We start from the raw sequence: 26,822 nt of genomic DNA on the forward strand, positions 1-26,822 counted from the left end.
CAGGTATTCAATTTGCGCCGGCTGAAGACGAACTAATTCGGATCGTTCTGAATAAATGAGAAACGTTTCCAAATAATAGGCCTTTGGCGTACTAGGAATATTTCATAAAAGAGGATGACTTACGACTGTATATCTGTGCTAATTAGTGTACCTTTGTATTACTGTAGAATGAAGGATGTTAAGTGTGTTGTGGTTTATCTGCGTGCTCTCTCAGCTGTAAACCCAGGATAGGTGGGCGGCAGTGCTCGCAGTGTGTCGCCGGTTACTACCGTTTCCCCGACTGTCTGGCGTGCTCGTGTAACGCCGGAGGAGTGACGGCGCAGATCTGCGACCCCAACACCGGACGCTGCCTCTGCAAGGTGACGAGTGCGGCGTGTCCTGCTCGCGATATAAAACTCCTGACACGCACTACATGACAAAAACGATCAAAACACATTACTCGTTCAATTTCGAACGGATTTCATCCTTACTCTTACGATATATAATGAATTTCATGCACAGTCCTGCATAGTCGTGAGCTCCTAAGAGCTGTCTTCGCTACCGGAGTAACTTAAAAGCAATCCAGGTGTTCATTGTGTAATGTGTGTTTAGAGTGTTTGATCATGATGACACAAGCTTAAGGCTGCTTTCAGCGTACAGTTTAGCTAGGCTTGTCCTAGTCTCTCGTCCTAGCTAGTATCAGCTAACTAACCAGCCTACACTAGATTAGACTTATGCTCTTTTCTTTCTTTTAGATTAGATTTTGTGCTTTTGCGCTCTAGATTTAGATTCACCAGTAAACACTTGGCTTCGCTGTAGCTTTGCAGAGAGAAAATCTTACTGTGAGACTTGACCGTACGCAGACACGGTTAACGTGAGACGTCACGTCGCAAGAAAGGTTCTTATTCTGGGTCACGTCACTACAGTGGAATATCGGCGGTAAAAATGCTTTTCATTTCACGTATCATGAATCTCCTCGTACTCAATCACGAACAATGTTTAGTCACATTTTTCATGAGTTGTTTTTTTGTTGTTGTGGTTTCGTTTTTTTTGTTTTGTTTTGTTTTTCGTTTGCATCCCAACTTGCGATCTGATTGGTCACTACGTTACCAAAAAAAATAAATAAAAAATCAATGACCAAAAAAGGCAGTAGCAGCGCATTTAAAAAACAACACCCACCACCCCCCCCCCCCCAAACTGCATTCCACCCACCTTTTCACAAAAGAAAAAGTGTGAAGGAGCGTTAATCTAGAGTTGTTACAGATAAATCATAAGAATTGTGTTATGATGGTGAATTGTGCTAAAATATTCTGCTAAATATTCCGAGGTGTGTGTGTGTATGTGTGTGTATGTGTGTGTATGTGTGTGTGTGTGTGTGTGTGTTCGTTCTCTCAGAGTAACGTGGAGGGGCCGCGGTGTGACGTGTGCCGTAAGGGTTCATTTCATTTTGACCCGAGCAACCCGAGAGGATGTACCGAGTGCTTCTGCTTCGGTGTAACAGACCAGTGCCACAGCTCTGACAAACGCAGGGGGAAGGTGTGTGTTTCTGTCCGTCCGTGTGTGTGTGTGTGTGTGTGAGTGAGTGTTTATGTGTGTGTGTGTGTATTTGTGTGTGGTTTTGTGTGTGTGTATGCGTGTGTGTGTTTGTGTTTGTGTGTGTGTGTTCTGTTTGCGTGTGTGTTTGTGTGTGTGTGTGTGTTTCTGTTTGCGTGTGTGTGTGTGAGTGTGTGCGTGTGAGTGCGTGCGTGCGTGTGTGAGTGTGTGTGTGTGTGTGTGTGTGTGTAAATAAATAAAGAACTGAATAAAGATTGTCTACAAAACCAAAGCATCTATAGATAAGAGATTGTTTACATCATTTATTTGATGCTTTTATTAATTTAGATTATTTTATTTTTTTACTTGACTTTTTTATTACACTTAAAATAAAATTTTTTTGTGTATTTATTTATTTATTTTAAAATAAGAAAACATATATCTCGTTTGGAGCATTATAACATTTTTATTTCATACTTATTCATTATTGACCCAAGAGCACTGTCGTTACTCTGTAACTGATGATTAGTGATGCAGTGCTGTCTCTGTATTGGAGTTCTTAAACCTCAGGTGACTAAAGGATGTTTTTCACTTTCTCTCTCTCTCTCTCTCTCTCTCTCTCTCTGTCTCTCTCTGTCTGTCTCTCTCTGTCTGTCTGTCTGTCTCTCTCTCTATATATATCTTTTTCTCTCTCTGTCTCTCTCTTTGTTTTTCTCTCTCTGTCTGTCTCTCTCTGTCTGTCTGTCTGTCTCTCTCTCTATATATATCTTTTTCTCTCTCTGTCTCTCTCTTTGTTTTTCTCTCTCTGTCTGTCTCTCTCTATCTTTTTCTCTCTCTGTCTGTCTCTATCTTTTTCTCTCTCTGTCTGTCTCTCTCTGTCTGTCTGTCTCTCTCTATCTTTTTCTCTGTCTGTCTCATTCTCTCTCTCTCTGTCTGTCTCTCTCTCTCTGTCTCTCTCTGTCTGTCTGTCTGTCTCTCTCTATCTTTTTCTCTCTCTGTCTGTCTGTCTCTCTGTCTCTCTCTCTGTGTCTGTCTGTCTCTTTCTCTCTCTCTGTCTGTCTCTCTCTCTCTGTGTCTCTCTCTGTCTGTCTGTCTGTCTCTCTCTATCTTTTTCTCTCTCTGTCTGTCTGTCTCTCTCTCTCTCTCTCTCTCTGTCTCTCTCTCTGTGTCTGTCTCTCTCTCTCTCTCTCTGTCTGTCTGTCTGTCTGTCTCTCTCTCTCTCTCTCTCTCTCTCTCTCTCTCTCTCTCTCTCTCTCTCTGTCTTCGTCCAGTTTGTGGACATGCGCTCGTGGCGCTTGGTGACCGCTGATCAGGACGAGGTGGGGAGTGTGTTAAACCCGCTCAGTAATACAGTGGTGGCTGATGTTCAGGAGCTTCCTGCGTCCGTTCTGCAGCTCCACTGGGTTCTGCCTCAGTCGTACCTCGGGGACAGGGTGAGCATGTCCTCCATCCTCCATGTCCACATGTAAATGAACATAGAGTGAAAGATTAGTCCAGTGCGCTAATATACGACATACAACACAGCACATTTTGTATCAGACCACCCAATTTGTAGGCGAGGAAAAATATTGGAACACGTGACTGTCGGGTGTTTCTTGTTACCCGGGTGTGTCCTGTTTCACCGGTGAACGCTGCATTTGTTGTTAAAAAGGATAAACCAACATGAAGATCAGAGAGCTGTCTATGGGAGAAAAGATTTTTAGGAGTCACTGTCTTATTCCAATATTTTGTGCTCAAGGTGTCATCTTACGGGGGCTACCTCACCTACCAGGTCAAATCTTTTGGCCTCCCACGTGAAGGGATGAGCCTCCTAGACAAACAACCTGACGTTATTCTCAAGGTATTTGTTCACCTCTCAGATTCACATGTGCTTATCTAATCTACACAGATATCACGTATAAAAACCTGACATTTTCATTTGGTTGTCACAGGGAGAAAAAATGATGGTGGTCTATCAGGACCCTCAGTCGCCTTTGCCAGACAGGGTTTATCAGGGTCGCATGCAGTTAGTCGAGGTAACACACACACACACACACACACACACACACACACACACACCACCTCGTTTGCAATTTAACCACACAAATGTCACTTTTCTCAAAAAGAGAGCTCAGAGGAAACACGCTGTGGCTTGATGGAAAGCAGAGTGTCTGATTTAAAATGCTCAAGAATTTGCACTTCATAAATTTTCAATCCTGTTCTGATGTGCCAAAAGGATCATGGTGCTGAATGTTGTTTTGTTGAATCCAGGTGCGTTTCATCACATCTCGAGCCAGCATTTAATCAGATCTAACTCGGAACTCTTAAACTCGCATAGCTGTGATTTCGGCTGAGTCGCCTGTAGCTTTACTTACAGCTGCTGTGTTTTCTATACAAGCAGCAACGCTGCAGATACAGTACAGGTGTACTTTCGGCTAATGAGATGTCTGTCCCAGTCAGTTCCACAATACAGAGGTTCATTCTTACATCACAGCTTTTACAACACAATCAGTCCTGCTTGAAATTATTTCCAGCATTTGTTTACATTAACAAAGCATCCATTTAATGAAATTATAATACATTTAATACACTTCAAGTAATGTCATTATGTGATGCTGTTGCTGTTCTTGGTGTTGTTAATACAGCTGTTGTTCTTAGTGGTGGTAGTGTTGCTTCTGCTATTGCTGCTGCTGCTGTTCTTGGTGATACTGCTATTGTTGTTCCTGTTGTTATTGGTGGTGTTGTCATTGTTATAAGTATTGTTGTTCTTGGTGTTGTTGTTGTTATTGGTGGTGTTGTCATTGTTATTGGTATTGTTCTTGGTCTTGTTGTTGTTATTGCTATTGTCGTTCCTATTGTTATTGTTACTGTTGTTCTTGGTGGTGTTGTTATTATTGTTGTTCTTGGTGTTGTTGTCATTGTAATTGGTATTGTTGTTGTTCTTTGTGTTGTTGTTGTTGTTCTTGGTGTTGTTGTCATTGTTATTGGTATTGTTGTTGTTCTTGGTGTTGTTGTTATTGCTATTGTTATTGTTACTGTTGCTGCTGTTGCCGTTATTCTTGCTACTGTTATTGGTGTTGTTTGTGTTATTGCTACTGTTGTTGCTGTTCTTGGTGCTGTTGTTATTATTGTTATTATTGCTGTTCTTGGTGTTGTTGTCATTGTTATTGGTATTGTTGTTGTTCTTGGTGTTGTTGTTATTATTGTTGTTCTTGGTGTTGTTGTCATTGTTATTGGTATTGTTGTTGTTCTTGGTGTTGTTATTATTGTTGTTCTTGGTGTTGTTGTCATTGTTATTGGTATTGTTGTTGTTCTTGGTGTTGTTGTTATTGTTGTTCTTGGTGGTGTTGTCATTGTTATTGGTATTGTTGTTGTTCTTGGTGTTGTTGTTATTACTATTGTCATTGCTATTGTTATTGTTACTGTTGCTGCTATTGCCGTTATTCTTGCTACTGTTATTGGTGTTGTTTGTGTTATTGCTACTGTTGTTGCTGTTCTTGGTGTTGTTGTTATTATTGTTGTTCTTGGTGTTGTTGTCATTGTAATTGGTATTGTTGTTGTTCTTGGTATTGTTGTTCTCATTGCTATTGTTATTGTTACTGTTGTTGCTGCTATTATCGCTGTTGTTATCCTTGCTACTGTTTTTGGTGTTATTGTTGCTGTTGTTGTGGCTGTTGCTGTTGGTGGTGGTATTGTTGCTGTTCTTGGTGTTGTTGTCATTGGTATTGTTGTTGTTCTTGGTGTTGTTATTGCTGCTGTTGCTATTGCTTTTGATACTGTTGTTGCTGTTGTTATTGCTATCGTTGCTGTTGTCGATAATAATAATCATCATCATCATAATAATAAACAACTTTATTTACATATAAAATTTCATGCATTAAAATGCAGCTTAAAGTGTGTTACAAAGACAAAAATGTCACACAATAAAGGCACAAGCGTACAAAGCAGAAAATTGCGCAAATAAAATCTTAACATTAAAATAAATAGGTAACTAATAGTAATAATATCACGTATTCTCAGAGCAGCTGTAACAGAAAGCACAAAGTTGAATTTACACATCAGTAAATTGAATTAAATAAAGAATTTGACATCGAAACTTAATCAGTCCACTTTTACAGGGCAGCTTCCGCCACAGTGGGACGAACAGACCTGTGTCCCGAGCGGAGCTGATGAGAGTGCTGGCGCAGCTGGAGGCTGTATGGATCCGAGCTCTCTATTTCAGTCACACTCAGAGACTCAGCGTGGGCGAGGTGGGCCTGGAGGAGGCCAGCAGGGTGGGCACCGGGGCACCAGCGGGCAATGTGGAGGTCTGCACCTGCCCACCGGAGTACACCGGCGACTCCTGTCAGGTCAGCACACTGCGCTCATTCAGCTTGCTTTTTGATCTGAACACGTAACCCAGGGCAACCTTTTTTCTTTTTTCTAAAAGAGTCGATTAACATCGATGACTGTTGATTTGCTTCCTTAAGCCAGGGTTTAGCTCATTATGATTCTGTACAGGAATAGATTTTTAACTTCTATATTTAATGCATATTTTATGAGCATATACAGCATGTCCTGGCTGACAGCTATTCGGTTTTATCCTTTCTATCTAACATGATAATTGGATCTTCACGCATGCATGAGATTTGGCAGACAGCACGGTGTTGTGAAACCTTCACATCCTGAATAAAAACCTTGTTGAATTTCTCTCAAGGGGGACAGTCGACAGTTGAAAACTTAATACTCTTAAACATGTCTAAAGTAGTTGTGGTAGTTGTGGTTTCTCGGTAACATGACAAATTGCATTTTTTTTGTTTGGTTGGTTGGTTTTTGCCTTATGAACTTTAAGAGAGAAAATAAAAGAGATGCTGGAGAGGGAGCGACTGTTTATAATGTGCTATAATGGAACTAACTTGTCTCGTGGATGTTCCATAACATTACATTATATAAAAAAAAGTATGACGTACCAATCATTAATAAATTGTGTAATATATATATACACACACAAACACACGCACACACACACAGTGGTGTGTGAAAGTGAACCTTGTAGAATTTTCCATACTGCATAAATATGACCTAAAGAGAACCCAGTTAAACAAATGAGACAAAAATATTCTACTTGGTCATTTATTTATTGAGGAAAATGATCCAGTATTACACATCTGTGAGTGGGAAAAGTAAGTGAACCTTTGTTTGCAGTGTGTCTGGTGTGACTAATTGTGCAGCAATAACTGCAACTAAACGTTTCCAGTAACTGTTGATCAGTCCTGCACATCGGCTTGGAGGAGTTTTATCCCGTTCCTCAGTACAGAACAGATTCAACTCTGGGATGTTGGTGTGTTTCCTCACATGAACTGCTTGCTTCAGGTTCTTCCACAACATTTCTATTGGATTAAGGTCAGGACTTTGACTTGGCCGTTCCAAAACATTCACTTTATTCTTCTTTAATAATTCTTTGGTAGAATGACTTGTGTGTTTAGGGTCGTTATCTTGCTGCATGACCCACTTTCTCTTCAGATTCACTTCACAGACAGATGTCCTGACATTTTCCTTTAGAATTCTCTGGTATAATTCACAATTCATTGTTCCATCAATGATGAAGTCGCCCTGGACCAGATGCAGCAAAACAGTTCCAAACCATGACACTACCACCAGCATGTTTCACAGATGGGATAAGGTTCTTATGCTGGAATGCAGTGTTTTCCTTCTCCAAACATAATCCTTCTCATTTAAAACAAAATGTCCTATTTTGGTCTCATCTATCCACAAAATATGTTTCCAACAGCCTTCTGGCTCGTCCACGTGATCTTTACCAAGCATCAGAAGGGCAGAAATGTTCTTTTTGGACAGCATTGGCTTTCTCCTTGCAACCCTGCCATGCACACCATGGTTGTTCAGTGTTCTCCTGATGGTGGACTCATAAACATTAACATTAGCCAATGTGAGAGAGGACTTTAGTTACTTAGACGTTACCCTGGGTTCCTTTGTGACCTCGTGGACTATTACACGTCTTGCTCTCGGAGTGATCTTTGTTGGTCTCCACTCCTGGGGAGGTTAAGTCTTGAGTTTCCTCCATTTGTACACAATCTATCTGACTGTGGATTGGTGGAGTCCAAACTCTTTAGAGATGGTTTTGTAACCTTTTCCAGCCTGATGAGCATCAACAACTCTTTTTCTGAGTTCCTCAGAAATCGCTCTATCATGGCACGTATCTTTGTTCATGCCATCATACACTTCCACAAACATGTGTTGTGAAGTGCAGACTTTGATAGATCCCTGTTGTTGTTTTTTTTTTAAACGGACGCTCACTCACACCTGATCATCATCCCACTGACTGAAAACACCTGACTCTAATATCACCTTCAATTTAACTGCTAATCCAAGAGATTCACTTACTTTTGCCACTCACAGATCTGTAATATTGGATCATTTTCCTCAATAAATAAATGACCAAGTGGAATATTCTCGCCTCCTTTGTTTAATTTGGTTCTGTTTATCATCTTTTAGGACTTGATTTAGGTTTTAGATGTTGTTTTCGGTCATATTTCTGCAGCTATATAGAAAATTCTTTTCAAGCTCCACTGTATATTCTATATTTATCTCACGAACTGAGCTAAAAATATTGTTGTTGTTATTTTTGGCACTAATGATTTCCCCACAGTGGCTGAGCTTCTTTCGTAAACTAATTTTGCTTTCGTTTCCCTAACTATCGGATTACTCGGTTATCCTTGCTAATCCTCTAACCACAGGCTGCTTTCACCTTGATATTTTGGCATCTGTGGGTGAAAAAAGGCGCCTTGACGTGATAATTGTAGGAACGTTTACAGACGGACGTCATTTCTCTCCCTATTTTGACACAGAAGCTCAGACATACTGTAGATGTTTAAAATCGGTGAAACCGTGGTACATGGAAAGATACAAAAATAAAAACGATAGTTTTTCTCATCTAAGCCCTGTATACATATAAAAGAGTGCTGGAGGGAACTGTATAGCAATTGTAGTGATCTCTATGCTAATATCTGAGCTAGCTAAGATGAATTTTGGAATCAGCTGTCTTATTGTTAAGAGATTGGAGCGATATTTATCAGTTCACAATCTGATAATATAACGATTGTTTTTTTCTTCACGTAACCTACTTCGCTAATGTCGAACTGTGTGAGAGGTGAACGGTAAAGTTCTGTGTGCTGTAGATGGTACGGTAAAATATTGGCAATTAAATCGCAAAATGCTGTATTTCGCCAGTTCAAGAAAGCTAAGAAGGTGCTATAAAATGTACTCTACCTACTGCTATTGTAAGGTCATAAGAATTCAGTCATTATTAGAGACTCACTATATATTACTGTATTATAACATCCTGAAAATAAATATTTGTAGATAATGGAAAATTTGTTTTTTTGTTTTTTTTATTTTAATGAAAGAATAGACCAAAATCTATCTGAATATTATAAAAAGTAAAATAAAATACGTCGAATGAGTGTCTTACAGTAAATTTAAAAAAAATCATGACTACCATTAGCACTTTTAGCATGAAAAATCAATAGCGTTCTTTAGTGTTAGCTTGAAGCTGTTAATCTATTATAATGTATGCTAAATGCCCAACCCACATCCTGCTCACACCAAAACCAACCTGCAGCAACAAGTCCAAGCTAACCCAATCCTGGAAAAGTCATGAACTTGCCATTCCTGCTAGTCACAGCCTAGCGAACAACAGAAACACAGAGAAAGAGAGAGGTTTCTGAATCTGTGAAACACTCGACTAGCTTGTACAACAAATGATCCAACGTGACTTGAAAACTAGCATTAGCATACGACGCATTCTTGAACTTGAATCTACATCCTTGAATCTTCAGGCAGCTCTAGACTATCGTTAAGTCATAAATCTCGCCTATATAATAATGCTCTTTCACTGCAGCTCATAAGAGGACTTGAACATAAGATGTCCAGCTCAACATTAATCCAAACCAAAGATGAAATCAATCCTGCAGTCCTTCAGGAAGTAGTTAGTAGTTAGTTCTGCCTGCAAAACAAGTCCCAGGTTAATATTTACGCACTAATTGCTAACGTTAGGCCAATGAAATGGGCACACGAGACACCGTCGTCTCGACAAACTCATCCGAGTTTGTCAAACTCGTTCGGCGTCATCCGAGAGCTACGGAGACATGGCGACTGATTCCAGAGCTATTTAAGGTTAGACGAAAACGGAATTCCGATCTTTAAGATTAAAATAAATACCCCATTTATATTGACACACGCGAGTAATTAACAGCTTCTCCGTTTTAGCTAGCGAGTTGCATGTTTGTTACGTCGCGTTATTGGATGCGCTTCGAAAACGTTAGCGTAAGCCGCGTGAGATTTGAGTGCATAGTCCATAGGAACGCGACGGCTTTGTATCGTGACCGCTCATTCACAGGGACTTGTACTGCGGACGATCTGCCAAATCTAAGACTAATACTAAACAGATTTTTTTTTAAAAAACGACGTATTATTCAGCAGAGAAAGGCATGTAACCGTCGCTCCAGCGCGAGTGCTTTGTAACAGTCAGGAAGTCTTCCACCGCGGAGTCTTCCGTGACGCACTAACTTGAGTCTCTGACAGGAAATGTAACTATAAATGGATAAAAAGTATGACATGCCATTCTGTTATTAAAAAATTGCCGCGGTATGAGAGGAATAAAACATCTCGAAATAATCAAAAGTCATAATATTCCAAGAAAAAAAGTCATAACAAATAATCATAATTTTGACGTACATTTCAATTAAATCAAACCATTCTGGTGTAGTATTTTGACTTTATTCTCAAAATACTGTGACTTGTTATTTTCTAAATATCACGTATTACGGCTTTCTTATCGATATATATTACGACTTTTTTTAATCGATATATTACGGCTTATTTTATGGATATATTATGACTTTACTCACAAAACATTACAGCTTTATTCTTGAAATACGGCAATTTTTATTTTCATAATATGATATTATCAAATTTGTTTTCTCACTATATAAATTATTATGAACTGATTCTCGAAATAATGCGACTTTAAAAAAAAAAAAATAAAAAAAATAAATTTGAGACTTTATTCTCTAAATCTTCTTTGTTTTTTGGTTGTTGTTTTTTTTTTAAACAGTGGTCCTAAAATGCCATCGCACTTCTTCAGGATGTGCTGTATTTTGAAAATAATCAACTTCAGCGTAGTGACACTACCTCCTCGTTGATTATTTTCCTATAACATCACATTGCGTACAGCGGTGCGTATGCTTTACGTGATGCAGGTTGTTACTGTAACATTATTAAAAACCGGTCGTTCGCAGTGTGGATATGAGCTTCAATTAGTTTGTCCTTCATCTTAACATCAATACTTAAAGCCTCGACTTAGACCTATCGCTTGACGTATCTTCGCGACCGCGTCAAAATTTGAACGCTGACTGAAAGACGAAGCGACGTCTCTGGACGCGTCGTTTTCATACTGAAATCCACGTCAAAAAGACACGGAATAAAAGCAGCCTCGGTTAATGTTAACAAACGCTACATGGTAACCGATTCAGTATGTATTAGCACGGCGCGTCACACACTTTGTGATTATTATGGGCTGTAGGGTTTGTTTTCTCACCGTGGTAACCACAGCAGCACTGAGACACACACTGTAAAGCCTCGCCCAGGAAAGCAGAGCGGCGAGGAAGTACAAAGTCTGTTGCCTGCAGCAATGTAAAAATTTTGACACACACACACACACAGAAGACATGCTGGGACACCTTCGGGCAGGGCGTGGAAGCTTGCATTACTAAAAACCGACAGTCAGACAGTTTGTACACAGTTGTGTGTGTGTGTGTGTGAGGAGCGGCAGCCACACCCTCAGCTTTCTATGTGCAGTGTATATAGACTGTGTGATTCAGTAGTGAGTACTGCATACACTCACTGTCTGAGTCTGATATTATTGTGTAGGTTTTTTTCCCCGCAATATGATCACACAGGCACTTAAATACAAAAAGTTACGCTTTATGACGTATCATTGTTCAAAATGTTACGACCTACTACTTTAATTTTTTATATATATTTTTTTCCTTTAGTTAGTTAGTTAATTATTTTGCGTTTTCTTAACCATCCTCCGCTCATCATTAACAGGGACTTTAAGATACAAATCCTTATCTCATAATCATAGATGAACATCAGTCTTTATTATTGGAGGTACATTTACTTGGGGAAGCTTGTTTGTTGATGTTTTTGGTTTTTTTTCTTTTTAAAATAATTGTTAAGGCTCTAGACATGGATTTCTCGAAATCTGCATATCGATAATGTCTATTGCTATAAGCGCTACATAAATAAATCATTCAAACTTGACACTTTTACGTTAAAGTTCCCTTCACGAACACTTTTTTTTTTTTTTTTTTTTTTACAGCGTTCACGAAAATGAACAAATGTCAAAACATAAAGTTCTTAACACTATGTTAAGAAATGACATTAGTAACGATAGCAAAATGAACACGTATTCATTTGGAAATATCGTCACTGATGCATGTTTTTGGATCTAAAAAAAACCAAACAAAATCCACGCTCATTTTATGACGTACTGAACTCTGGGTCCTGGTGAAAGTATTACAATTTGCCTTTCAGTTTACAAGGACAACCCTGTGTAAAAAAAAAAAAAATGTTTAAAAAAAGGAAATGATGAATGAAATAATCCAGTTAAACAAATCCTTAAATGCAAAGAGTCCACATGTAAAGAGTTAGTGAAAATGTCAGTGTCTTTATCAACCTCCAGGATGTTTTATCGATGAAAATCCAAACAATACATGATAATACAAGTGATTAGTCTATTGTAAGGAAGGTCCTCACGATGATAGGACAGAATCATATGTCCTCAGAAAGACTCGGTCCTCACATTTGGACAGTATTTTTTTATTTGAGTAACAAAAAGTGTTAAACCGTATATTTCCTGGTTGTGTTTGGTGTAGTCATAGTATTATTTAGCTTACACTAATCATTATGTTAGTGGAGGGAAAACGTGTACGTGTGTGTGTGTGTGTGTGTGTGTGTGTGTGTGGTGTACGGTTTGTGAGTGTATTTCCCCTGACGCAGGTATGAGCACATGCTCGGGGTGTGTCCCTCACTCACGGCGCTCTTAAAGCACCGTCTGTCCACACACACACACACACACAATCAGTTCCACGCTACCAGTAGAATGTTAGAAAGGAACGTAAAGCAAGCGTTCTGGCTCTTCGTCAGCTTTGCGCTGTTGGGTCTGTGTTCTGCCGGCCCGAGACCTTCTCACAGGAGGCATCATGAACCCGGGACACGGGTGCACGACAACCCCATCCTAATCGACCAGGGGCAGCAGAGGACTCCCTTCCCTTCTCTTAGAGATTCGGGCGTTCAGAGGATTCAGATTCCTTCACTTAGTGATTTGGACACACAGAGGATTGAGATTCCTTTATTGGATGATGGACAGGTGACCCAGGTAAAAGTTTTGAGGTTGAAGTCTTGGACTTGGGTTAGATTTCCTGCGTCAGGGTTTAAAACCTGGTTGATTTTTAAATATATTGGCCGAATCGTTCGTTTAAGATGTTTGACCTAGATTTCTTTTTAACACTGAGAATTAAGATTCCTTCATTATACCTACAGGACACGGAGTTAAAATTCCGGGAAACTGAGTCTTGTTGGTTGGAGTTTTGTAAAAAGTGATCGACTTCTAGAATTTACTTTCAATGTTTTGTTTGAACATTCGTATAAAACTAATATTTAGTAGTGATTCCAGGAGTGTCTCATTTAGCCATTGCGATTCATAATTCTATTTTAAAAAAAAATTAAAAATGATTCACAATATTGAATCTTAGGAAAACATGCATTGAACTATTTTTTAAAAATTTTTTAACTCACCTCAGGCAGCAAGATTTCTTTTTTTTATGTTTCATTTCTGACAAAAAAGCCTGTGTTTTGCTCTTAAATAACAGAATGTATACAAATACATCAAATGTGGTTAAATAGCATAAATGCTGAAAGCATAAGGACAGTAAGGACATTCTAGTGATTTGCTTAAAATGTATTATTATTTTTTTTAAAAGGAAAAACGTACTTTCAATCTATATTTTGTGCAACACTGCTTTATGTTCAAAATGACCTCATGAGTCGAAATCACAACATCACCGAACACAAAGAACAAAGAACAGAATGAGATTTAGTTTTTTTTTTTTCTTCTTCCCATGATCCACTCGAACATGCAAACTGGAGAAGTTTCCAGAGACGTTATGTAGCATTCAAAGTGTTAGAAGTTGTTAAGGATTGAAAGAAAAAAAAAAAGCTAATGTCTTTCTTTCTTTCTCTCTCTATTCATACAGAGATGTGCTCGTGGTTACTATAGCGACAGAAATGGCCGCTGTGTTTCCTGTGCGTGTAATGGACGTTCCGACGATTGTGACGAGATTACAGGGAGATGTCTGGTAAGAAAAATGGAACAAGCTAGGCTTTATTTCTTCACGTTTGGTGTTAACTCAAGTGTATAATCTAAAATGTCAGCATTTCAGCATATGATTGTACTGTATTTCCCAGGACAGCACACACTGTATATGTAAATGTGGGTACTCTTATCCACTTTACACTGTTGTGATGACTCACTGCTTTATTCAGGGTCTGGACATTCGATCACACACTATCACCTTTATATAGTAGTCATAATAATAAAAAGCAAAAATACCAAAACATGAGACACGCTCAGTTTAGTAGAGGTGTTCAAAAGATGCAGGAATGCTAACAGAGCTATTAAAGTATAGCAAAAGTGAGTAATTAACCCTTTCAGAGCTACTTTAACTCGTTTTACCTGAGGCCAAAAAAAGGAATTTGCGCCAATTTTGGTTCTACCGTGTCCAACATTGAATGTGTTTGTGATGTCACACGACACAGCAGTGGTTAATGGCTCATATGAAAGTATGCACCCAGGGCTTTAAGAATTTTTTTTTTTTACCTAGCCTAGTAGGTTTCAATGTTATAATTGTATCGTGGCAGTTGTATACGGTGTTTTACTATCTAAAAAAAGCTTTAGTTGTGCTCTCCGTGTTATCTCTGTACCAGTGTAATTGTGGAAAGGTGTGAATTGTTTGCCCAGCAGGGGGCTCACACCTTCCTATTACACTTTCCTACTCTGCTAAACACAGAGTCATGGTACTCTACATACAGAAACCCAACAGTGTCCTGACTAATCTTATAACAAAAGTACTCATTTGTTTATACTGATAGAAAATGTCAGATAAGTCGATAACGCCGGTGTACTAGGAGAAAGGGTTAAAGCTTTGAAATGTGCGCATAAATTATGTTGGGACGAAAGCAACTTGACTGATTTTCTCCTGTAAGTGAGAATAGACGATTCACTGCGATGCTAATGGGATGTAGTGTGACATAATAGTTCCTAAAGCTTTTTAAATTAGAACTCTGTATGACCGGAGATAAAGATGAATGATCTACAGAGTGGAATGTGCTATGTAAGAGGAAGTAGTGGTGGTGGTGGTGGTGGTGTTGTTGTATTTTTTTAAATACAAATTTACCTGGTAGTTTGACGGTGATACATTGTTAGTTAGCACAAGAACTGAAAACAGAAAGTCTTCAATACAGTGTGAAAGTGTGTCATGAGAGCTAAGAGTGAGATGTGATGATGATAATTTGCGCTAAATCGTAGCAGGTTTGTCCTCCATTGTAAACACTTGCATGGTTCATACAGATGATTTCCTCATACCTTCCGATAAAAGACTACATGTACGTGAGCAACGCTTCACGGCCTACCTGTGATCCCGTTCATACGGCTTAGTGTTTTATGATCAGCGTTCTCTTGAGTAAGATAGGATAAAAGATAAGTAGGAACATGAATGGGAGCGCAGAGATCTACAGATACGCAGATATAAAAGTGTAAAAGTCTAAAAGTCTTGCGCTAAATGTACCAGTAATGCCAAAAGCATCAAAGTCCTTTGAGGAATTCCAGGAAATCAGCGTGTGGAAAAGCGGGAGTTTCTCAGTGAGGTATTGATTTTATCTGAACAGAACTGCCAGGACAACACAGCCGGAGATCACTGCGAGCGCTGTAAAGACGGCTACTACGGCAACGCCGCTCTGGGGACCTGCACGATCTGTCCATGTCCGCTTCGCCTGGAGAGCAACAAGTGAGAACCCACACACACTCAACATTCCCACTAAGCAAGATCTGACGTTTTCTTTGCTATTACAGTTACTATATTTAATTTCCTAGCTGGGTACTCTGGTTACACAAGTAGCTCAGTGACACATAACCACAAATTAATCCAGAAAAGTAGGTCTGTTAATTAGTATTAGTAATAAATAATCTGCACCACTTTTTTAGACTTGAAAATTAGTTTATAATAAAAATAATAATAATAAATATAGCGGAAAATATAGCAATTATCGGGGTTAAAGCTGTTAACAGACCTTAAAGACGTTGAAAGATATTACTTAATATTGTACAATCTTACATGCACCTAGATCCAAGAAAAACCAAGATCATTTTAGGAAATATCGGCCTTCGTTAAAATCGTCTATTAGCCGCTGAACATTGATTGACCAATGGCGGCCATGTTTTTCCAAGATTCACAATTGTCCTCATGTATGCTGATTGGACTTTGGACAGGAACAATTCTTGCAAGATTTATTTATCATGTAGTGCCAATTAGTGCCAATTTCATGTTTTGTTCTGTTATAGCACCACCAGCTGGTCACAATCAGTAATTTTTTAGGTCTGTTCTCAGATTGAGCCCATACATAAGTATCCAAAATTTGGTGAAAATACCTAGTGGCCGATTTTTTAAAAAAAAAATTGCACAAACCTCTTAGACCAAGAGTCAAATAGGTCCACCAAGTTTTGTTCCAATTGGCCATTGCTAACCTTGTCTAATAGGTGCTGAAATCTCATTGACCGATGGCGGCCATGTTTTTCAGCATACATGAATGTCCTCATGGGCACTGATGGCAGCTGAGACAAAGACACCGTCTGCAAATTTTGAAGTCAATTGGATCCACTGCGCCATAGTTACAGCCAATAACGTTTTTTTTTGGTATTATAGCACCACTATGTGGCAAAACTGGGTGAATTTTTTTGTGCTACCACCGATTGACCTCACACATAAGTTCGGTGAAGATGTCTAATTTTATTCAAGAGTTATAGCCATATACGTAAAACTGGCCATGCCTACTTCCTGTATTTTCGCATACCATAACTACCACGAGTCGAAAGTTCGAACTTTTTTTTGATAACCTTTGATATGGAGATTCCATAGAATCGTTCGGTGCTGGTTTGGTCCCGATCGGACGAAAACCTAGGACTAGTTCGCAAAAGTAGGTTTTACGAAAAATCCAAGATGGCAGAAACTTCTTATAGACAGAAATGAAATCGGATATACGTTTTGTTCATCTGGTCACAAGAATTCCAGAGATATGACACTTCAGTCTGTGACAAATGGTTCAAAAGTTATGGTCATTTTTATAAAAATGCTCACTATAGCGCCACCATCTGGCAATCGAGCCAAAACTTTAGTACTCTAGGGGACGACGTTCCCTCAAAGTTTCAGCTCTCTACGACTTGCACTTTGGTCTGCATGATCAGTTTTAAGGTGGAATAATAATAAAAATCCTTACAATTACAACAGGGTTTCAACACTTCGGCCTTGAACCCCTGATAATAAATTAAGACATAAGACATAAAGACAAAATTAAATTAACTAAATTTCCTCTTTTTATCTTGAAAATGTAACAATTTTATTAAAAAAATATTTAAAATGATTTTAATAAAAATAGATTATTTTGCTAAATCATAAAATCTTTAGTTGAATTTGTGAATCCGATTTGAGTTATGTAACTGTATTTTGTTTTTTCTTGAGACATTTTTCTTGAGATAAAAAAAAATGATCAAATAATTTCTGAAAACATTTCTTTAGTCTAAAAATTAGTCAATTTTTTTAAACTTTTTTTTTTTTTTTTTTTTTTTTTTTTTTTAAACTACCATAACTATCTTTAGGCCTCTGTTTAGCTCTGAATGTGGTTTCAGTACAGAGAAATCTGTAACTGTGTATAATGATTGTAGAGATGAGGATGAAAAAGTCCGCTGGTGTGGTTTACCACTGTTCTGAGAATGATGAGAGTTTACTACTATATGATGAACTCATGGCTCGTGTGTTTCCTCAGTTTTGCTGTGGGCTGCAGTGAGGTATCTGGAAGAATTCGCTGTCAGTGTAAGCCTGGATACGCAGGAGAAAAGTGTGAGAGGTGAGTTATATCATGACTCGATGTGCTCGGTGAACTCTTCCTTGTAATGCGCAGGATCATTTAAACGTGAGGGGTGGCATGAGGCGATTTATGATGATTTAAACCTGAATTATCCCTAAAAAAAAAAATCATCCCAAAGAAAACCATGACTGAAAAAAAAAAGAGATTAATCCTTGAACTGACCCCGCCCCTCCGCCCCCCCGCCCCGCCCCTCCGCCCCCCCACGAATCGTCAAAATAATTCCAGAGTCATTGAAGAAAAAACCCTGAATCATGAAAAAAAAAACTAAAAGCATGAAAAACGAGAATCATCATCATAAAAAAAAAACAACAATCAACCAAAACAATTCTTTTTCATCTCTTGGTCTGTTGTGTGGTTGCTTGCTTTCGCCTAGATATTTTTTTGAAATGTTATTTGAGATCTTTCCTTGATTTTTCCTGAACTTTCTTACACGTGTTTGAAACTGTACTTGTCCCCCATAGAATTCTAAATGTTGACCTGCGTGTGTAAATGGAAATGTTCTCCTCAGGTGTGCTCCTGGATATTTCGGCAGACCTGAGGTATATGGAGGCAGCTGTCAGCCCTGCAACTGCAACGGGAACTCCTGCTCACCCACCACCGGAGGTACCGTCGCCTACGACTTTCAGAATCCAAATCCCCATGAAAACCTTTTCAAAGCTTTATTATTATTATTATTACTGTTAGAATAACTTTTGTATCGTCACTCAGACCCACGTCCAGAATGACATTTATTAACAATCCTTCTCTTCTAGTGTGCAATTACATACAGGACCCCAAAGACACGAACACTGCAGAGGAATGTACAGGTACGCTGCTCTTCACCCTGCTGTCTTTGTTCAGAAGAAGTCATGTGAGAAAACCAGCATTGATGTTTATCTTTGGGTGTCTCTCAGAATGTGACAGCTGCGCTCAGACCTTACTCAACGATTTGGAGCGGATCGATGGTGATCTGGCGCGGCTCAAGATGCAGCTGGACTCCATCAATTCCAGCTCCGAGGCTCATAAGCGTCTAAAAGAGCTTGAGAAAGCCATCAGTGAAGTGAAGGTATGTTGTTGTTGTTGTTGTTGTTTAGCTTCACGTCCATGTACCAAGCGAACAGAACTGAAATACTGAGTTGCTGTTTTCTCAGCGCATGGTGATCACTTACACGACTGACGTGGGAAGGCTCAGGCCTAAAGTGACCGAGCTGGAGCGAGACGTACGCGCTCTGACTCTAGACATCAACAAGCTGAAGCAGGAGGTACTACCGGATTTTTAGGACTACCTGAAAAAAGGCTTTAGTCAAATACTATCATCATGTAATCTTTTTATTGATGTATATATATTTTTTTTATATAAGGCTGAGAAGAGATCAGACGAGGCCCAGAAGTTGGTGAGGAATGTAGAGAACACTCACAAAAAAGCCAGAGATCTCAACAGCCAGATCCTGGACATGCTTAGGAAAATCCAAGGTAAACACACACACACACACACACACACACACACACACACACACACACACACACGGAACTTTAGCTTATTTTCAACCATGGCATCACTGACACGTGCGACAACAACAAGGATATTGACGATGTGTCCTTCATGTCTCAGAGCTCCTGAAGCAGTTGAGCAATCCGTCACTGAACGGCAGCAGCACCCTTCCTTCAGGAGACGCAGACAAACTGCTGAGAGAGGCCGAGCGGCTGGTGCAGGTGATGCAGGAACGGAGCTTCAGCCCTCAGAAGGATGCAGCGGAGAAGGAGCTGGACGAGGCGAAGAAACGTACGTCACGTGCCATGTTAACACACAGGGGTTTTCTTTCTTTTTCTTGGTTTTCAAAGTGGAGTCGAAGCGAAGGCTGTGAATAATGAAGAATAAAATAAGAATAAAAAAAAAAAAAAAAACAGAATTATCAACGAAAAAAACCCACAATCATTAAAAAAAAAAATCTGAATCCTCAAATCACCCCCTCCCCCCCCCGCAAAAAAAATGGAATCACCCAAAAACAAACAGAACCATCCCCCGAAAATCTCCTTAAAAATATAATATTATTATTATTATACAATTCTACAGTTTTATACTGTACAGAGATATTATACAATTCTATATTAAATAATGAGTATATCATTTATTCTTCTTTTCTCTTACCGTAGTGGAGAATCTTATTTATTACTGAGTTCTAGCCGACAGTTATTAACCTGTTTATACCCAGGGTTAAGACATCATAATCTTGTGTGTGTGTGTGTGTGTGTGTGTGTGTGTGTGTGTGCACTGCAGTCTTAGATTACATCAAGAACAACTGCACGAAACAGTTTAATCAGAACCAGGAAGCAGCCGAGAGGATCAGGGGACTTCTGAACGACTACGAAGACAAGCTAAAGGAGCTGGACAGGGCTCTGAAGGAAGCCAGTGAGACGGTGCAGAAAGCCAACACACAGAACACACTCAACGCTCAGACCCTCACCGATCAGCTGGTACGGACGCGCAGCGTCTCGTCCGCACGCACGCTCCCTCCACGTCTTTACTGAGTAAAAAGAACGATCCGTTGTAAGTTCTTTCGTGTTTCCTCCCGTAGAAACGCATTAACGATTTGGAGAGGGAGAAAACCAGCGTGCAGGACGACATCGCCATGGCGAAGCAGCAGCTGAAAGGTGTCGAGGACCTGCTGAAGATGCTCAGTGAGAGCAAGAAGGTACGGCAACGTCTCCGAGTTCGCTGACAATATTACGCGGACATTAAGATGCGGGGAAAAGAAATGAAATAAATAAATAAATAAATAATTAAGTAGATAAATCAAGACGTAATGAAAAAAATTAAGCAGAACATAACCGAGATAGTAAAAATGAAAGGAAATAAGACGAATAAACACACAGTTAGGCGAGAAAGCAACTATGTCAGTAAATAAGTCAAATATGATAAGTGAAAAAAAAAAAATCTAATTTAAATGACAGAGCTTAATGTGAATCAGATATGCCAGCTCTTTCAGATGTTTTTATTCTCTTCCTTCTTAAACCTTAAAAAAATATATAGTTTTCTTTCATTCTGATATTTCTTCCCAGGAATATGAGAACATCGCTGCAGAGCTGGACGGAGCGAAGACGGAGCTGACGAACCGAATGAACAGCATCTCCCGGGCAGCGGCTCTACAAGGGCTGGTGAAGGACGCGGAGGATCACGCCGCTCTGCTCAACAAGCTGGCTAACGAACTCCAGGAGTAAGGAACATTTCGTTTGCTTGTGCTGAACGTGTTTAGTCCGGGCGACATGCCGTAACAGGACGGCGCAGGCTGTAAGCCAAGCGTGACCCAGTTCTGCCTGCTGGGGGGAAAATGTGAGAGAGGTCTGTGTGAGACACGGTCTTGCTCTCAGTCTCTTTTCCGTCGGGTCTTCTACCACCTCGATTTCAGATTGCTGTCCGAGTAGTCTTCCTGTCTGATCCCTCTATTTAACTCTTTTCATATTAACGATGGAAATCTCCATCGTGAGGTTTCCATGCCGTGTGAGACTTCAGATCTGGATTTCTTTCGCATACACGGCTGTTTCAGTCATCTCTAAAATGGAGATTTTATTAATGAGAGATTTTTACGTGTAGATAAAACCACCTCGTAGGTTATACCAGACAATACTGCTACACGTGCTGAGGTTCTTCTTCTTTTGTGTGTGTGTGTGTGTGTGTGTGTGTGTGTGTGTGTGTGTGTGTGTGTGTTTTCCCCCTTCAGGGCCATAAAGAACTCGAGCGGCCGAGCCGATGTGAAGGACGCCCTCGCCGCTGTCGACGCCTACAAAAACATCACAGAGGCAATCAAGGCAGCCGAGGAGGCAGCAAAGAAGGCCAAGGAGGCAGCTGATAAGGCTCTGAACGTAAGAATAGAGGAAACCTCTCGTAAAATATCAGCTTACATTTTAGCTGGAAATCAAGTTTTTACAGTTTCGTGTGTGTGTGTGTGTGTGTGTGTGTGTGTGTGTGTGTGGTTATTATCTAGCAATGAGTAAGTAAAACATTAAAAAGTAAGTCATTAAGTTAGTGAAACCTTTTTTTTTTTTTTTTTTTTTAAAAAAAAAAAGGTAAATAAGCAAAAAAAACAAGAAGTAATTAAGTTGGAAAGTGAAAAGGTAAATGAAAAGTAAGTAATTAAAAGAAGAAATAAACCAAGAACTTAAGTAAGCAAGTAAAAATGGTAAATAAATCAAATTTGAACATAAGTAAAAAGTTAAAGTTTTTTTTTTTTTTTAAAAAAGTCAAATAAGATCAGTAAAAAAGTACAGGAAAGGGAAAAAAAAGGCAAAAATTAAGTAAGAAAGTAGCTTTAAGTAAAAATGTAAGAAAGTACATGAGTAAAATAAGAGAATTAAAAAAAAATAAGTAAAGTCAGTAAGTTAGAAATGAAGGAAGAAAGTCATTTGCATAAGTAAAAACTGCAGTCAAAAGGTTAGTAAAAATTAAGTTATATGTAAGAATATATGCAAGAATATGTTTCTTACACATGTAAGAAAGTAAAAAAGGTAAATGAAAAAGTAAATAAATAAAAGAAAAAATAAGTTAGAAATAACAAAGAATGTAAGTCAAAAGTAAATAAAATTAAATAAGAAAAGCAACAAAATTCTGTAAATTAAAAAAATAAATAAGTAAATAAGACCAGTAACAAAAGTACAGTTAAAAAAAATAAGTTAAATATTTTATTTTTAAAATAAGTAAGAAAGTAGCTTTAAGTAAAAAAAAAAGTAATAAAGTGAATAAGTAAAATAAGAAAATAATTTAAAAGGTAAGTAGTCAGTACGTTACAAACGAAGTAAGAAAGTAACTTGAGTATGTAAAAAATGAAGTAAAAAGGTTAGTAAGCACGATAGTTAATAAGTAAAAAAGAAGCTAAGTTAAAGTAAACAAGTAAAAATGTAAGTAAAATTAACTTAGAAAATACATAAGTAAGAAAGAAAACGAGTCAGATGAAAACATAAGCAAAAGAATAAGTAACGTATATAAAAAAAATTAAGCAAAAAGCAAGAAAGTTGCTAAATTCATCAAAAAGTAATGATAACGTGAGTTTGTTTCAAACAAACAACTATTAAAAAATAATGATATATTCTCAATCTATGTTTTTCTTTTGTTTAATCTGTTAATTAATTAATCGATTAACCAGTTAATTAATTAATTTATTTTTAGGATGTCATTCGTGGTGATATAAGCAACAGGGCAAAGGATTTAAATGACCAAGGTACATCACTCCAAAAAGACGCTAAAAACGCTGAGAAAGATCTGAAACGTGAGTACATATACAATTGTTTTATTTTATATTTGGTTATTTTGTTTTATACGACGAGGTTAAATCTGTACGCCGAACTTCGCTACTATTTTTTTTTTTTCCTCCAAGTGCAGCGATCTTATCTTTCTTTAGCCTCATTTCTACATTTCACGTGAATCATGTGGAGTATTTATTGATCATGTGGAGTATCTTTTTAAATTTATTTTTCATTTCGATAAACATCAGAGCTAAAAGATGACCTGAAGGAGCAGCAGCAGCGTTTGGATGACGCCCGAAAGAAGCAAACCCAGCTGGACAAAGATCTGCGTGACATCAACAATGATCTGAACAACATTCAGAGAGGCAGGAGAGACCGTTTCAATTAATAAAATGAACATTACAACATGAGACATGTCTTTAGTCTAACCATTGCGTTGTGTTTATCTCCTGAAGTCACATGCTAGAAACTCGTCACACCGTTTCATGACCCCGTTTTCCTCTCTTCGCATAGATGACATTGCTACAATGATCGATATCGCCAAGAGAACAGCAGGAGCAGCGAACGCCTCAGCCAGCAACACAATGAACAGGCTGAAGGACATAAACGCAGAAATCAACGCTATTAAAGCGTTAAACGTCAACGGAACTCCAGACCAGGCCAACATCAACCGCATACTCAGTGACGTGGACATGGCAGGTGAATGGAAATTCCTCCATGCTGCTTTTATGTTGAATATGAAACGATGAGTGTGTGGTGACGAATCCGATTTGCTTTCCCCACGCACAGTGAAAAACCTGAGCAACTCAATCCCATCACTGCTGGATAAATTCACTCAGGTGGAGAAGCTGAGTTCTGACATTGACCCCAACAACAACATTTCCTACAACATCATGCGCATTAAAGAGCTGATCGAGCAAGCACGCAACGCCGCCAACAGGGTAAGATCACTACACACAGGCAGAGAAGCGGTTAAAAATAACTCGACTGTGGCACAAAGCTAGGCCTTTACAGTCTTGGCTATGTTCAGTTAGCATCAGCCTGACATTACAGTGGACCTGAAGAGCAAAGCACCAATTAATAGATAAACAAGCAAACAAATAAATATGGTAAATATAAATCATTAAATACAATAAATAAAACTTTTATTATGTGAAAAGTGCCAACTTTAGAATGAGAACTTTTTTTTATTGTTTTATTTAAATTTGACTCTTTTTTTAATTATTATTTAAAATTGTCTTTTCATTTAAAGTTGACTCTTTAATTAAAGTTGACTCGTTTTAGTTCAATTTGACTTTTTAAGTAAAGTACTGTATACTTTTAGTTAAAGTTGACTCTAATTTAAAGTTGACTCGTTTGAGTTAAAGTTGATTCTTAAAGCTGACTCTTTTTATTTAAACTATACTCTTATTTAAAGTTGACTCTTATTACGTAGTTAGTTGACTCTTTTTATTTAAAGTTGACTCGTTTTAGCTAAAGTTGTTTCTTAAAGTTGACTCTTTTTATTTAAAGTTCACTCGTTTTAGCTAAAGTTGTTTCTTAAAGTTGACTCTTTATAATTAAAGTACTGTATACTTTTAGTTAAAGTTGACTCTTATTTAAAGTTGACTCGTTTGAGTTAAAGTTGATTCTTAAAGCTGACTCTTTTTTATTTAAGCTATACTCTTATTTAAAGTTGACTCTTATTACGTAGTTAGTTGACTCTTTATTTAAAGTTGACTTGTTTTAGCTAAAGTTGTTTCTTAAAGTTGACTCTTTATAATTAAAGTACAGTATACTCATTTAAAGTTGACTCTTATTACGTAGTTAAAGTCGACTCTCATTATGTAGATAAAAAGTGGACTAATGTACTAACTATGTAGATAAAGTGGACTCGTTTGAGTTAAAGTTGATTCTTAAAGTTGACTCTTATTATTTAAAGTTGACTCGTTTTAGCTAAAGTTGTTTCTTAAAGTTGACTCTTTATAATTAAAGTACGGTATACTCTTATTTAAAGTTGACTCTTATTACGTAGTTAAAGTTGACTCTTGTTATGTAGTTAAAATGGGCTCTTTTTAGTTAAAGTGGACTCTTATTTAAAGTTGACTCTTTTGAGTTAAAGTTTATTCTTTTTATTTAAAGTTGACTCGTTTGAGTTAAAGTTTATTCTTTTTATTTAAAGTTGACTCGTTTGAGTTAAAGTTTATTCTTTTTATTTAAAGTTGATGTCTTTTTTTTATGTTTTTTAAAAAATTTTTTATTATTATTATTCTTTTGGCAAAGATGACAAATTTTTGTGCCTTGGGCCACCGTCAACACCTCCGGAAATTTTACTTCTGTTTCCTAACAGTTGGAAAATCTTGGCTTTCTATCAAACAAGTGGGTGGGGCACTAAACAGCAAGCAGTGGAAAAGAAAGGGGAAAATACATATTATATTATTTGTTTAAATGAAATGGTAGCGCTTTAGCTGAGATGGGGATGTTTCCGTACTTGCTCCAGCCAGTAGAGGGCGATTATACAGAATGAATAAATTCGAAAACATAATACATTTTAACAGGGTCATTAACCTACTACATAATTCACTTTACTGTAAGCTTGTTTAAAGTCAAATACTTGTATGACTCATCTCCAGTTTTGTATAATTTCATATTTAACGTGCGTCGACTTAAAAAATATAGTTAAGATAAAAAATTTTTTAAAAAATTCAAGCTACGGTGAGTTCGGACAGTGACTGAACTGCAGCATTAGTGCAGCATTAGTGTAGTGTCAGTAATAATATCAGTGCTAGTCTCAATGTCCACACCACACACGTTGCTATTTTAATGCCACTCTCCTGAATCCTTGGCAGGTTCCAGTGCCCATGAAATTCACTGGTTTGGAGCATGTGGAGCTGCGACTCCCCCGAACCCTGGACGACCTGCGAGCCTACACGACGATGAGTCTCCTCCTGCATCGTCCCGTGGGCCGAGGGGACGGCAGACGGCGGCGTCGCCAGGGCAGCGGAGACAACGGCAATCTGTTCGTTCTCTACCTCGGCAACAAGGACGTGAGTGAAAATCTTCTTGGTCATAACAATAGTGTGTGAGTTTATTAAAAATGCCTAACACCAGAGCATGTACGGTGACCTCTCCTCATCACCAAGAGGCAAATATCAAGGTGTCAAGAAGACGAATCTCTTTTGTCTAGTCCACATACTATTCTGTAAGTTCTTCCCTGGTGTAATGGTCTCTACTTAATCATGGTTTACGCTGAGTCAGAAACAAGCATCTGAAATCCCTGATGAGCGTTCACGGTCCCTCGGAAAAAGTGGAAAGATCTTAGCTGTCCGTCAAACAAGAGGGCGGGGCTGTAAACAGCAAAGAGTAATACACATAATTCACACTTTATTGTTGCCTGTTTAAATCAAATTCTCCACACAGGCATGATGTGCCTAATTCAAATAATATCTTCATCCCGGTTATTATGTATTGTTACAAAATGACGTGCATCCTCGTAATATACAGTAACCGTGAAATTAAAAATATAGGGTGTTTTATTTTCATCCTAATCGAAGTTTCATGTTCAGAAAGTCATTTTAAAATGCTTCATCCCACAGACGAAAAAGGACTACCTCGGCATGGCTCTGAGAAACAACGTCCTCTATTTTGTTTACAAGCTGAACGGAAACGTTCAGGAGATCGAGTCGGTGGACATCACACTGTCGAATCCAGATCGGATCTTCATGGATAAAGTGGACATGCGCAGGTCGGGCTACCACATGCTTCCAACACTAATAGCAGAGTCTCGTGATCATTAACAGTGCATTGTCCAGTTGTTGTTGTTTTGTTTAAAATCGTGATCAGGTGAGCTCAACCTCTGAGGCATGCAGGTTTAA

General features: G+C 38.4%; 1 protein-coding gene across 3 annotated transcripts in view; it reads left to right on the forward strand.

Annotated features, from left to right (window-relative positions):
• Positions 1–26,822, forward strand: part of si:ch211-241e1.3 (laminin subunit alpha-3) — a 112,205-nt gene that overhangs the window by 74,040 nt on the left and 11,343 nt on the right. For all 3 annotated transcript variants that reach the window (XM_053629659.1, XM_053629660.1, XM_053629661.1), the window contains exons 35-59: positions 215–359; positions 1,375–1,515; positions 2,784–2,945; positions 3,251–3,352; positions 3,444–3,527; positions 5,610–5,840; positions 13,809–13,910; positions 15,499–15,617; positions 17,650–17,730; positions 18,260–18,354; positions 18,504–18,557; positions 18,645–18,796; positions 18,882–18,992; positions 19,092–19,203; positions 19,343–19,513; positions 20,009–20,205; positions 20,307–20,423; positions 20,791–20,945; positions 21,450–21,591; positions 22,892–22,991; positions 23,217–23,333; positions 23,482–23,667; positions 23,758–23,909; positions 25,797–25,994; positions 26,544–26,692. In XM_053629659.1, the coding sequence (XP_053485634.1) occupies positions 215–359; positions 1,375–1,515; positions 2,784–2,945; positions 3,251–3,352; positions 3,444–3,527; positions 5,610–5,840; positions 13,809–13,910; positions 15,499–15,617; positions 17,650–17,730; positions 18,260–18,354; positions 18,504–18,557; positions 18,645–18,796; positions 18,882–18,992; positions 19,092–19,203; positions 19,343–19,513; positions 20,009–20,205; positions 20,307–20,423; positions 20,791–20,945; positions 21,450–21,591; positions 22,892–22,991; positions 23,217–23,333; positions 23,482–23,667; positions 23,758–23,909; positions 25,797–25,994; positions 26,544–26,692 (3,375 nt within the window). The remainder of the gene's footprint in view (positions 1–214; positions 360–1,374; positions 1,516–2,783; positions 2,946–3,250; positions 3,353–3,443; positions 3,528–5,609; positions 5,841–13,808; positions 13,911–15,498; positions 15,618–17,649; positions 17,731–18,259; positions 18,355–18,503; positions 18,558–18,644; positions 18,797–18,881; positions 18,993–19,091; positions 19,204–19,342; positions 19,514–20,008; positions 20,206–20,306; positions 20,424–20,790; positions 20,946–21,449; positions 21,592–22,891; positions 22,992–23,216; positions 23,334–23,481; positions 23,668–23,757; positions 23,910–25,796; positions 25,995–26,543; positions 26,693–26,822) is intronic.

The sequence above is a fragment of the Ictalurus furcatus genome, chromosome 7, assembly GCF_023375685.1.
Source record: "Ictalurus furcatus strain D&B chromosome 7, Billie_1.0, whole genome shotgun sequence".
NCBI lineage: Eukaryota > Metazoa > Chordata > Actinopteri > Siluriformes > Ictaluridae > Ictalurus > Ictalurus furcatus.